General features: G+C 42.8%; 1 protein-coding gene across 4 annotated transcripts in view; it reads right to left on the reverse strand.

The window, feature by feature from the left end:
• The window catches only part of LOC130282801 (gastrula zinc finger protein XlCGF26.1-like), a 66,341-nt gene that overhangs the window by 13,278 nt on the left and 39,870 nt on the right, over positions 1 to 13,193 (reverse strand). For all 4 annotated transcript variants that reach the window (XM_056531554.1, XM_056531553.1, XM_056531556.1 and 1 more), the window contains one exon: positions 12,350 to 12,461. In XM_056531554.1, the coding sequence (XP_056387529.1) occupies positions 12,350 to 12,461 (112 nt within the window). The remainder of the gene's footprint in view (positions 1 to 12,349; positions 12,462 to 13,193) is intronic.

Here is a 13,193-nt window from a genome sequence, read left to right on the forward strand (position 1 = left end):
CGTCCTCCTATCTCGACCTCCTATCCCGTCCTCCTATCTCGACCTCCTATCCCGTCCTCCTATCTCGACCTCCTATCCCGTCCTCCTATCTCGACCTCCTATCCAGTCCTCCTATCTCAACCTCCTATCCCGACCTACTATCCCAGCCTCCTATCTCGACCTCTTATCCTGACCTCCTATCTCCACCTCCTATCCCGTCCTCATATCCAATCCTCATATCCCGACCATCCTCTCCTCCTATCTTGACCTCCTATCTCGACCTCCCATCCCGTCCTCCTATCCCGACCTGTAATATGTGTACCAGGTATTGAAATATCTCCAGCCATACGGAAGTTATGTGAGAACATACATTTCCCATTGATTTGCATGGGACTTTAAACAAAAACCCCGACCCTCACAAATGTGTGTAGTTAAGGGTTAAATTAACTATCCTATATTTTAAGTGGACATATAAGTAACATGTAACCAAGTATTATCGAAATATTTCCAGACGTTTGGAAGTTATGTAGTAACATATATTTTCCATAGACTTGTATGGGACTTTAAACATAAACCCCGCCTCTGGCAAATGGGGGTGAGTAAGGGTTATATGGGCACTGTCATGAAAACAAAAAATGTATATGTTGTAGTACTTAAGTACTACAACATATCTCTAATATAGTTTAATTTAAAAAAGTGAGTTTTAAAACAGTTTAAAATCACTTTTAAATTCGGCCACTAAGGGTCGCCCTACTAGTGGCCGAATGCATTCAGCAGTGACGTCACCACTGAATTTCGACTCGTTGAAGCCTGGCAACGAGTCGAAATTCAATCACTGCTGTGCTCGCTCCCGCCTGTCAATCAGACAGGCGGGAGCGAGCGCTTTGAGGGAAGAGGACATGCGCAGGCTCGTGGACAAGGTAAAGTATTGTGTTCACTGTATTATGTATACATGTATTATGTATACTGTTCATCTATACAGTATGCCTCCAGCTTCCCCACTACAACTCCCAGAATGCCCTGGGAGTTGTAGTGGGGAAGCCTGGAGGGACACTGAATAGGTGAACTGAGGGGGAGTGGGTTGAGCGGAGCGGCGGGGTCGGGGGGGGGGGGGTTGCGGGCTGCGCGGCGGGGAGGGGGTACTCTGGGTGAACTAAGGGGGAGGGGGAGTGAGTTGAGCGATGCAACGGGGGCGGGTTGCAGGCTGCGCGGCAGGGTGCCTCCAGTTGTTTCCCCACTACAACTCCCAGCATGTACTGACAGCCAATAGATGTCAGGGCAAGCTGGGAGTTGCAGTGGGGAAACAGCTGGAGGCACCCTGTATAGGTGAACTACGGGCGTAAGTGCCGGCCCCAGCAGGCATCAGTGACATCGTGCCTGCTGGGGAAGTCTGCCTGGTAGTGAGCACGCTACCAGGCAGACAAAAAAGCATTTTTAATATGTAAAAAAAAAAAAAATTAAAGGCAGGGAGGGTGCTAGGGATAGATGGGTAATAGGCAGGGACAGAAGCTCTGTTACACCAGGAGTGGTGGCCTCGCCCTGAGGCAAATATTCATCCCCTTTAGCTGCTCTCAGGCCTCTTACCCCAGCCAAGCCAGATCACCCTGCTCTGTATTGACGAGTGGCAAAAACCACGAAACAGCTGTCTGCAGATGGGTAGAAACTTCCATTTTGGGGAGTAGTCTGGCTTGGCATAAAATCCCGATCAGCTTTTTATATTCCTTAACAGGAGCTAAATTGATACCAGGGAACATTACCTGAAAAGGTGATGTAATGAGCTGCTTTGCATATTCCTATATATATTATATATATATATATATATATATATATATATACACACACACTGGTCCCTCAACATATGATATTAATTGGTTCCAGGAGAACCATCATATGTTGAAACCATCATATATCGAGTACATATGTCTATGTAAAAATGGTAATTGGTTCTGGGGCCTTGGAACCATTGTATGTTGAATACATATCTCTATAGGAAACTGCTAATTGGTTTTGGGATGACCATTGTATGTGGAGTGTATGGGGAGTGTTTAACAAACCAGGGTGCCTCCAGCTGTTGCACAACTACAACTCCCAGCATGCATGTACAGCCATTGACTGTCTGGGCATGCTGAGAGTTATAGTTTTGCAACAGCTGGAGGCACACTGATAGGGAAACATTGATGTATGGGGTGTATAGTGTTTATATGTATTGTATGTGATGTGTGACATTGCATACAGTACTGTACATTTCTTTAAATACCTTCAGGGGGGACAGAATGTCCTCCATTACCATCCTGCCGACTACAGCTCTATAGGAAAGGAAGGGGAGGGCAGCCAGCAGCTCATTGGATGCCTGCAGCAAGATGCTGCAGGCTATTGGCTATGGCTGCACTGGGGGGGCGGGGCTTACACGGAGCTCACAGTGGAAGCCTGTATGAGTTAGCAGGACAGCATGTGAGTAACAGGAGGCAGAACGGGGCACACGGGGACATTAAACAACTATCTGTCAGTTGCTGAAGTTGTCAGCGCTGTCAGATAGCTGTTTGTACGATGGCCCCGACACACAGCAGCATCATATGTCGAGGCTGCCTTCAACATACGATGGGCTCTGAGAGGCCATCATATGTTGAAATGATCATATGTCGAGGCCATCATAAGTCGAGGGGTTACTATATATATATATATATATATATATATATAAAATAGAAAGTCCTGTATAAAGTCCACACTACAGAATTATATACTGTATGAGGGGAATATGTCCCTATGGTTAAAAATACATGAGAGGGAAAAACCGTAATAAAGTACAGATATGACTTAAGCTAACATATACAACAATGACATACAACTAAGGCAAACAGATAAGGCAGTAAAACAGAATGAGGTTATTGGGGAGATTTATCAAATCCTTTGCAAAAGGAAAAGTTGGCCAAATGCCCAACCAATCAGATTGCTGCTTTTATTATTTCAGTAGCCTTTTCAAAATTAAAGAAGCGATCTGACTGGTTGCTAAGCTTTTCCTCTCCACAGGTTTTGATAAATTTCCCACACTTAATATTGGGCCTTCAACTACTCCCATATAAACTAGGAAAGTAAAACTAGTGGATCTTATAAAGGAAAAATGTTGCAGGACCCAACAGCGATGGCCAACAGGGATAGTGTTGCAGGAACCTGGACTTAAAGGGGTTTTCCAAGGAAAATAGATTGATAGCCTATCCACAGCACAGGTCATTAAAGGGGTACTCCACAAGAAAACAATTTATTTATTTTTTTAAATCAACAGGTGCCAGAAAGTAAAACAGATCTGTAAATTACTTCTATTAAAAAATCGTATTCCTTCCAGTAGTTATCAGCCGCTGTATACTACAGAGGAAGTTCTTTTCTTTTTGAATGTCCTTTCTGTCTGACCACAGTGCTCTCTGTTGACACCTCTGTCTATGTCAGGAACTGTCCAGAGCAGGAGCAAATCCCCATAGCAAACATATGCTGCTCTGGACAGTTCCTGACATGGATAGAGGTGCCAGCAGAGAGCACTGTGGTCAGACAGAAAGGAAATTCAAAAAGAAAATAAATTCCTCTGTAGTATACAGCAGCTAATAAGTACTGGAAGGATTAAGATTTTTTTTTATAGAAGTAATTTGCAGATCTGTTTAACTTTCTGGCACCAGTTGATTTAAAAAAAAAAAAGTTTTCGTTTTCCAGTGGAGTACCCCTTTAACTCCTTAAGGACCAGGCCCATTTTGGCCTTAAGGACCAGAGCGTTTTTTGCACATCTGACCACTGTCACTTTAGGCATTAATAACTCTGGAATGCTTTTACCTTTCATTCTGATTCCGAGGTTGTTTTTTCATGACATATTCTACTTTGTTAGTGGTAAAATGTCATCAATACTTGCATCATTTATAACTTTGAAGCTCTCTGCTTATCAGGAAAATAGATATTCCAAATAAATTATATATTGATTCACAAATACAATGTGTCTACTTTATGTTTCCATCATAAAGTTGACATGTTTTTACTTTTGGAAGACATCAGAGGCTTCAAAGTTCAGCAGCAATTTTCCAATTTTTCACAAAATTTTCAAAATAAGAATTTTTCAGGGACCAGTTCAGTTTTGAAGTGGATTTGAAGGACCTTCCTATTAGAAATACCCAATAAATGACCCCATTATAAAAACTTCACCCCTCAAAGTATCCAAAATGACATTCAGTAAGTGTGTTAACCCTTTAGGTGTTTCACAGGAATAGCAGCAAAGTGAAATCTTCATTTCTTACACTCGCATGTTCTTGTAAACCCAGTTTTTTTCATATTTACAAGGGGTAAAAGGAGAGAAATCTTCCTAAAATTTGTAACCCAATTTCTCTCGAGTAAGGAAATACCTCATATGTGTATGTAAAGTGTTCGACGGGCGCAGTAGAGGGCTCAGAAGGGAAGGAGTGACAATGGGATTTTGGAGAGTTTTTCTGAAATGGTTTTTGGGGGTATGTCACATTTAGGAAGCCCCTTTGGTCGCAGGACAGCAAAAAAAAAAAAAAACTCACATGGCATACTATTTTGGGAACTACAACCCTCAAGGAATGTAACAAGGGGTACAGTGAACCTTAACACCCCACAGGTGTTTGACGACTTTTCATTAAAGTTAGATGTGTAAATGAATTTTTTTTTTTCACTAAAATGATGCTTTTCCCCAAAATTTTACATTTTTACAAGGGGTAATAGGAGTAAATGACCCCCAAAATTTGTAACCGCATTTCTTCTGAGTATGGAAATACCCCATGTGTGGATGTCAAGTGCTCTGCTGGCGCACTACAATGCCTCAAATGTACATAGTGCGCTCTCACTCCTGAGCCTTGTTGTGCATCCACAGAGCATTTTACGCCCACATATGGGGTATTTCCGTACTCAGGAGAAATTGCGTTACAAATTTTGGGGGTCTTTTTTTGCTTTTACCGCTTGTGAAAATATAAACTATGGGGCAACATCAGCATGTTAGTGTAAAAATTTTAATTTTTTTACACTAACAGGCTGGTGTACACCCCAACTTTTCCTTTTCATAAGGGGTAAAAGGAGAAAGAGCCCCCCAAAATTAGTAGTGCAATTTCTCCCGAGTACGGAAATACCCCATATGTGGCCCTAAACTGTTTCCTTGAAATAAGACAGGGCTCCGAAGTGAGAGAGCGCCATGCACATTTGAGGACTAAATTAGGGATTGCATATAGGGGTGGACATAGGGGTATTCTACACCAGTGATTCCCAAACAGGGTGCCTCCAGCTGTTGCTAAACTCCCAGCATGCCTGGACAGTCAGTGGCTGTCCGGAAATGCTGGGAGTTGTTGTTTTGCAACAGCTGGAGACTCCATTTTGGAAACACTGCCGTACGATACGTTTTTCATTTTTATTGGGGGGGGACAGTGTAAGGGGGTGTATATGTAGTGTTTTACCCTTTATTATGTGTTAGTGTAGTGTAGTGTTTTTAGGGTACATTTGCACTGGGGGTTACGGTGAGTATCCCGCTAGGACTTTGTGCTGCGGCAAAAAATTTGCCGCAGCCCAAACTTGAAGCAGGAAACTTAATGTGAACCTGCCCGCGTGAATGTACCCTGTACATTCACATGGGGGGGGCAAACCTCCAGCTGTTTCAAAACTACAACTCCCAGCATGTACTGACAGACCGTGCATGCTGGGAGTTGTACTTTTGCAACAGCTGGAGGCACACTGGTTGGAAAATCTTCAGTTAGGTTCTGTTACCTAACTCAGAATTTTCCAACCAGTGTGCCTCCAGCTGTTGCAAAACTACAAATCCCTGCCTGTACTGATCGCCAAAGGGCATGCTGGGAGATGTAGTTATGCAACAGCTGGAGGTACGCAACTACAACTCCCAATATGCTGAGACAGCTGTTTGCTGTTTGGGCATACTGGGATTTGCAGTTTTGCAACATCTGGAGGGCTATAGTTTAGAGCCCACTGCACAGTGATCTCCAAACTGTGGCACTCCAGATGTTGCAAAACTACAAATCCCAGCATGCCCAGACAGCAAACAGCTGTTTGGGCATGCTAGGAGTTGTAGTTTTGCAAGATCTAGAGGGCCATAGTTTAGAGATCATTGCAAAGTGATCTCCAAACTGTAGCCCTCCAGCTGTTGCAAAACTACAACTCCCAGCATGCCCAAACAGCTGTCTGGGCATGCTGGGAGTTGCAGTTTTGCAACATCTGGAAGGCTACAGTATAGAGACCACTGTATAGTGGTGTCAAACTGTAGCCCTCCAGATGTTGCTCGGCAACTCACCGGGTTCTGTAGGATCCAGGGAGCCGCATAGCTATCCTCTTCTGCCACCTGCTGCCACCACCGATCGCTGCCCGCTGGCATCGCCGATGGGTAAGTGGATCTTCTACGCCGGTCGTCGTTTCCCCATTCTGCCCCGCCTATTGTGGGTGGGCAGGACGGGAAAGCAAAAGTTTACCCCCCTGCCCCCGATCTGCTATTGGTCATCGCTTCTGGCGACCAATAGCAGGGATAGGAGGGATGGCACCCTGCCTCCTCACTCCTATCCCTTCAGGGGGATCGTGGGTGTCTTAGACAACTGCGATCCCCCTTATATTCCGGGTCACCATAGACCCGTATGACCTGGAATAGGCGCAAGTGTGAATTCACTTGCGATTTGCGCCGGGCATTTTCGTGGGGTGCCTGCTGATCGATATCAGCAGTCACCCCGGTCCGGTCCCAGCCCGGCGGGGACCGAAATTCTCCATGATGTACGCGTACGTCCTTGGTCCTTAAGTACCAGGGAGCTAGGATGTACGCATACGTCCATGGTCTTTAACAGGTTAATAGCTGCTTGGTGGGGTGCCTACACCTTGAATCCCTAACATTCACATCAGGATGTTAAAGGGGTACTCTGCTGCCCCAGCTACTTTGCTGCTTGGAGCGGGCATTGAGGGGGTGTGGTGTGACGTCACGAGGGCCGTGGCCGCGACGTCATGACCCCAGCTGCCTGCACCCAGCGCTTTAAACGAACACTGGGTGCTGCACAGAAATCACGGGGGTCCCAGAGGCGGGACCCTCCGTAATCAGACATCTTATCCCCTATCCTTTAGATAGGGGATAAGATGTCTAGGTGCGGAGTACCCCTTTAACATTGTACAGAACCAGAAGTCTTAGCTCCATACGTTGTGTAGTGGCCGCTCTGTGTTACTGTATCTCAGCTTTCATTTACTTCAATGGGAGCCAAGTTGCAGTAACCAGATCTACTAAACAATGTACAGAGTCGGGGCTTCCAGCTCTGTACTGTTCTGGCAGCTGTTGGTTTACATTAGAGTAAATAAAGATAATGACACAGGAAGGCATTAAAGAAGCACTAAAATGCTATAAGGAAAAAAAATAAGGATAACAAATAAATACAAAACAATGTTCTTCAATTCTATTAACAGTAAAAAGGTTAAAAAAAAAAAAAGAGGAATTATGGGGGGTTGATGAGGAGAAAGTAAATGTATAATTTTTTTTACTCTGCACTATATTGAGAGAAAAAGGAACTGTCAGGTAAAATGCAGAGAAATAAACTAAACTATATATTGCAGGTTACCTGTCCAATCCAGGAAGAAGTGCAGTGTTGTCTTAAAAAGATTAAAATAGGGAAATACTGGGTCCAAATGATATACACCTTAGTGTTTTTAGGGCAGTAAGTAGCAGGATAGGTAAAACATTATTACCGTATTTTTCGCCCTATAGGACGCACCGGCGTATAAGACGCACCCTATTTTTAGGTGCAAAATCTAAAAAATTTAAGATTTTGAACCCAATAGTGGTCTTCAACCTGCGGACCTCTAGATGTTGCAAAAATACAACTCCCAGCATGCCGTTGGCTGTCCGGGCATTGCTGGGAGTTGTAGTTTTGCAACATCTGGAGGTCCGCAGATTGAAAACCACTGCATAGGAGGTAATACTCACGTGTCCCCGCCGCTCCGGACCCATCACCGCTGCCCTGGATGTCGCTCCATCGCTGTCGCCGTGTCCCCGTCGCTCCGAAACATCTCTGCTGCCGGCCGGGTATCCTCGCTCTCCGTCGCCGTCATCACGTCGTTACGCACGCCGACGCACATACGCGACGACGAGGAAGGAGAGCGCCGGCCATACAGGGGATCCCTGAACGGAGAAGACACCGAGGAGGCAGGTAAGGTCCCTCCCGGTGTCCTGTAAGCACTAACCCGGCTATTCAGTTGGGCTGTTCGGCACCGCCGCAGTGAAATCGCAGCGGTCCCGAACAGCCCGGCTGCACAGCCGGGTTAGTGTCATTTTCCCTTCAGACGCGGCGGTCAGCTTTGATCGCCGCGTCTGAAGGGTTAATACAGGGCATCACCGCGATCGGTGATGTCCTGCATTAGCCGCGGGTCCCGGCCGTTGATGGCCGTAGGGACCGCCGCGATAGGGGTGTATTCGCCGTATAAGACGCACCGACTTTTTCCCCCCAGTTTTGGGGTCTTATACGGCGAAAATATAGTGCGTCTTATACAGCGAAAAATACGGTAACTAGTTTATTTATTTTAAATTAACCATCTTTCAGACATTGCAATATGGTAATCAAACATTACAATATGAATAAAAATCATCATAAAATTCACAAGGCTAATAAGAGAGGGTAAGGTAATAGAGAGAACAGTGAAGTTACACAAGCAAGTCACACAACCCTCCCCTGACACATCAAACATAACCTTAAAGGGTACCTCTCATCAAATAAACTTTTGATATATTATAGATTAATGTATGCAGAATAACTTTACAATTGCATGTTATAAAAAAATATGCTTCTTTCTATTTAATTTTCCACTTTGAAGAAATGACCACTAGGGGTCTCCCTACCAGTCCTGGCAGCAAGCATTTCAGACTCATGCTGGAGTCCTAAACACTACGAGCTGCCAGTCTGCTTTTTTCACAAAGGAGAACACTCAGAGCTACCAGCCTGCTTTGTTCACAGCCTGTTTGGCTGTGAACAAAGCAGGCTGGCAGCTCTGAGTGTTTAGGACTCCAGCATGAGTCAGAAATGCTTGCTGACAGGACTGATCGGGAAAAATACAACAGAAAGAAGCATATTTTTCATTAACATGCTATTGGAAAGTTATTCAACATTCATTAATCTAAAATATATCAAAAGTTTATTTGATGAGAGGTACCCTTTAATTGTAATATTTAAGGACTCTATAGTGAGAATCTAACAGGGTCTGTTCCCTAGGATTGGTACATAGCACTGTATTGCCAATTTAGAAAAATGGGTCAAAAAATGAACCCTGGAAACTAAGGGCCTGTAAGTAACCTTCATCATGGGAAATTGTGGATAAGAGTTTTTTTTTTGCCTTCTAAGACCATAACTCTATTTGTGGTACTAATAGTATTTGTAATGACTCACTAAATTTTACCATGAAATGTACTGCAAAAAAAAAAAAAGCTTTAAATCTGCCTATAATTTTCTTATTTTTTAGAGCTATGTGGGGCTTTTGTGCCTTAATCTTTATTTTTTCTTGCAAAATTCTAAACCAATTTAAAAAAATTATGAACATAATTTTTAATTCGTATTACAGACACACTGGGGGAGATTTATCAAAACCTGTGCAGAGGAAAAGTTGCAAAGTTGCCCATAGCAACCAATCAGATCGCTTCTTTCATTTCTGAAAAGGCCTCTGAAAAATGAAAGTAGCGATCTGATTGGTTGCTATGGGCAACTGTGCAACTTTTCAGGTTTTGATAAATGTCCCCTTATATTATTTGGCAATAATGCCCAATTTGCCACATGGCATTTTTTGACCCCAAAAAATGCTGCTTCCAGATGTTTACTGACAGTCAATTATGAAACCGCAAACCAACATTGCATTAGTTCACTCTTTGGTGTTTTTCTTTTTTGCTCAGTGGCAGATTTATAAAATCACAGCATTTTTTCAGGGAACTGAAGACTACAGCATTTTTTCAGGGAATCTTGGTGTTTTTTTCTCCCATAGACTAATGAAAGAATCACATGACTTATAAGATAAGAAATAATAAGTAATAAGAAAAACTAATAACACCAAGACTGAAACCCACTATATTTAAAAACATTGCAACTTTAGAGAGAAAAAGCTGCATCTTTGGAGTACAAAATAAGAGGGCAGTTTTTTGTTAAAGAGTAACTGCCACCAAGTAAAGAGGGATTATGTTCTTCCTTGTCCGTTCCCCTCTTCCTCCCGAGTCCCCCGCTCTTTTTCATTTTTAATTTTGCCCATTATTTCTTGAGTTACAGTCATGGCTGTAAATGTTGGCACCCCTGAAATTTTTCAAGAAAATGTAGTATTTCTCACAGAAAAGGATTGCAGTAACACATGTTTTGCTATATACATGTTTATTCCCTTTGTGTGTATTAGAACTAAACCAAAAAAGGGAAAAAAGCTAATTGGATATCATGTCACACCAAACTCCAAAAATGGTCTGGACAAATTATTGGCACCCTTAACTTAATATTTGTTTGCACACCCTTTGGAAAAAATTACAGAAATCAGTTGCTTCCTATAACCATCAATAAGCTTCTTACACCTCTCAGCCGGAATGTTGGACCACTCTTCCTTTGCAAGCTGCTCCAGGTCTCTTTTATTGGAAGGGCGCCTTTTCCCAAAAGCAATTTTAAGATGTCACCACAGGTGTTCAATGGGATTTAGATTGCTGGCCACTTCAGAAACTCTCCAGCGCTTGGTTGCATCCATTTCTGAGTGCTTTTTGACGTATGTTTGGGGTCATTGTCCTGCTGGGCTTTCTGACACTGGGCTGTACAGTGCGACCCAAAATCCATTGGTAATCCTCAGATTTCATGATGCCTTGTACACATTCAAGGCACCCAGTGCCAGAGGCAGCAAAACAACCCCAAATCATCATTGAACCTCCACCATATTCACTGTAGGTACTGTGTTCTTTTCTTTGTAGGCCTCATTCCATTTTCGGTAAAGAGTAGAATGAAGTGCTTCACAAAAAAACTCTCTGTTGGTCTCATCTGTCCACAAGACATTTTCCCAAAAGGATTTTGGCTTCCTCAAAATCTTCCTCAAGAAGTTCATTCTGTCAAACTGTAGCCTTGCTTTTTTATGTCTCTGTGTCAGCAGTGGGGTCCTCCTGGGTCTCCTCCATAGCGTTTCATTTCATTTAAATGTTGACTGATAGTTTGGACTGACACTGATGCTCCCTGATCCTGCAGGACAGCTTGAATATCTTTGGAACTTGTTTGAGGCTGCTTATCCACCATTTGGACTATTCTGCGTTCACACCTTTTCATCAATTTTTCTCTTCCATCCACACCCAGGGAGATTAGCTGCAGTGCCATGGGTTGCAAACTTCTTGATAATGTTGCGCACTGTGGACAAAGGAAAATCTAGATCTCTGGAGATGGACTTGTAACCTTGAGATTGTTGATATTTTTCCACAATTTACGTTCTGAAGTCCTCAGACAGTTCTCTTCTCATTCTGTTGTCCATGCTTAGTGTGGCACACAGACACACAATGAACTTCTCTCCTTTTTATCTGCTTTCAGATGTGATTTTTATATTGTCCACACCTGTTACTTGCCCCAGGTGAGTTTAAAGGAGCATCACATGCTTGAAACAATCTTATTTATCCACAATTTTGAAAGGGTGCCAATAATTTTGTCCAGCCTATTTTTGGAGTTTGGTGTGACATTATGTCCAATTTGCTTTTTTTCCCTTCCTGTTTTGGTTTAGTTCCAATACACACAAAGGGAATAAACATGTGTATGGCAAAATATGTGTTACTGCAAACCTTTTCTGTGAGAAATACTTCATTTTCTTGAAAAATTTCAGGGGTGCCAACATTTACAGCCGTGACTTTTATGCCTTTATAAAGTCTGCTCACTGCTTGTGAGCTTTTTTTTGCTGCACAGCGCTCGCTCCTGCCTGCACAATTGACAAGCAGGGAGTGAGAGATATGCAGAGCCGCGCTCATGTCCCACCCCACCAGCACTTCCTGAGTTTGAACTTGTGCCAGTACAGCACAAATCTGAGGGCTATGCAGGGCCTGCTGAACCCTACAGAACAGAGACCCCTAGTGGCCACTTTTTCAAAGGTAAAAAAACTGATGGAAAGATTGATTTTTTTAAATGAAGATATATGGCAAATAGGTATAACATTACATAAGGATTAACATAGCAAAAGTTTTACTTGAGGACAGGTATTCTAAGGGTAAAAAAAAAACTAAGTTGAGTGCCTTGTTTACGTAAGAGTTCTACCTTACTGGATATGGTTGCCCCCATTGTTAGCGAGTACAAGTGTAGTTTTTGCAGGGGCTTTTCACAGCCCACCATTTCACTCTTCACAGTATTAGGGAGAATATGGAAATGTTTTCCACACTTGCCTGGGGTGACTTCTAAAGGACTTTCCTTCTCGTCACACTCATGAAAATCCATCATACACTTTTCTTGTCCTTCATCTACAACCTCAGCTTTAGAACCAGAGTGGTTTTCACCCTATACAGACAAAACAATGAGAGCAATAAAAGATTTAAGGAACAGTCCTGTGAAATGTATAGCCATTCCATCTACATAGACATATACTATAAGGCACCCTAGATTTCCACTGGTATATTTCAACTGTTAGGATGACAGTAAATGTGCTGCAATGTGATAGATTTCATATTTCTGCAATTCTGTCCCAAGGTGCAGTTAGATTGATCCCTGCTAAATCCAATCTGATAGTTACCACATGTGCACTACACATCAAACAATCCTACTCTGTTCATGTACAGTGACTTGCAGTGCCAAGTTATCCCCTCAATCTTGGACTTTTCTACATTTTAACATGGTATAACCACTGATTCAAATTTATTTTATTGAGATTTTATGCAATGGACCAACACTGAATGCTGCAGCTCCTTCCTGCACCTGTTTTCCCAGGCTCATTGTGATAGTACACTCCGCTGTTGCTTCTTGATACCGTGTGTCAATGCATTCATTAGTAAATAGTAGATATGGCACTCCCTTTAAAATGGTGCTCAAGTAGGAATCTCAATCCGCATTATGAGTATATTACAGACTTGGCACTTGTAGGTGAATCAGTGGATTTCTATTATGACAGTCCATAACATCACAAAATATTTGACGTTTCCGTCCTTTCCAGACCTTCCTCCGAATTTATACTAAACAAAAATAAAAAAAATATATAAAACATCAGAAATCAGGAAATGGATGTCAAGGTAATTA

The sequence above is a fragment of the Hyla sarda genome, chromosome 7 (assembly GCF_029499605.1).
Source record: "Hyla sarda isolate aHylSar1 chromosome 7, aHylSar1.hap1, whole genome shotgun sequence".
Lineage (NCBI taxonomy): Eukaryota > Metazoa > Chordata > Amphibia > Anura > Hylidae > Hyla > Hyla sarda.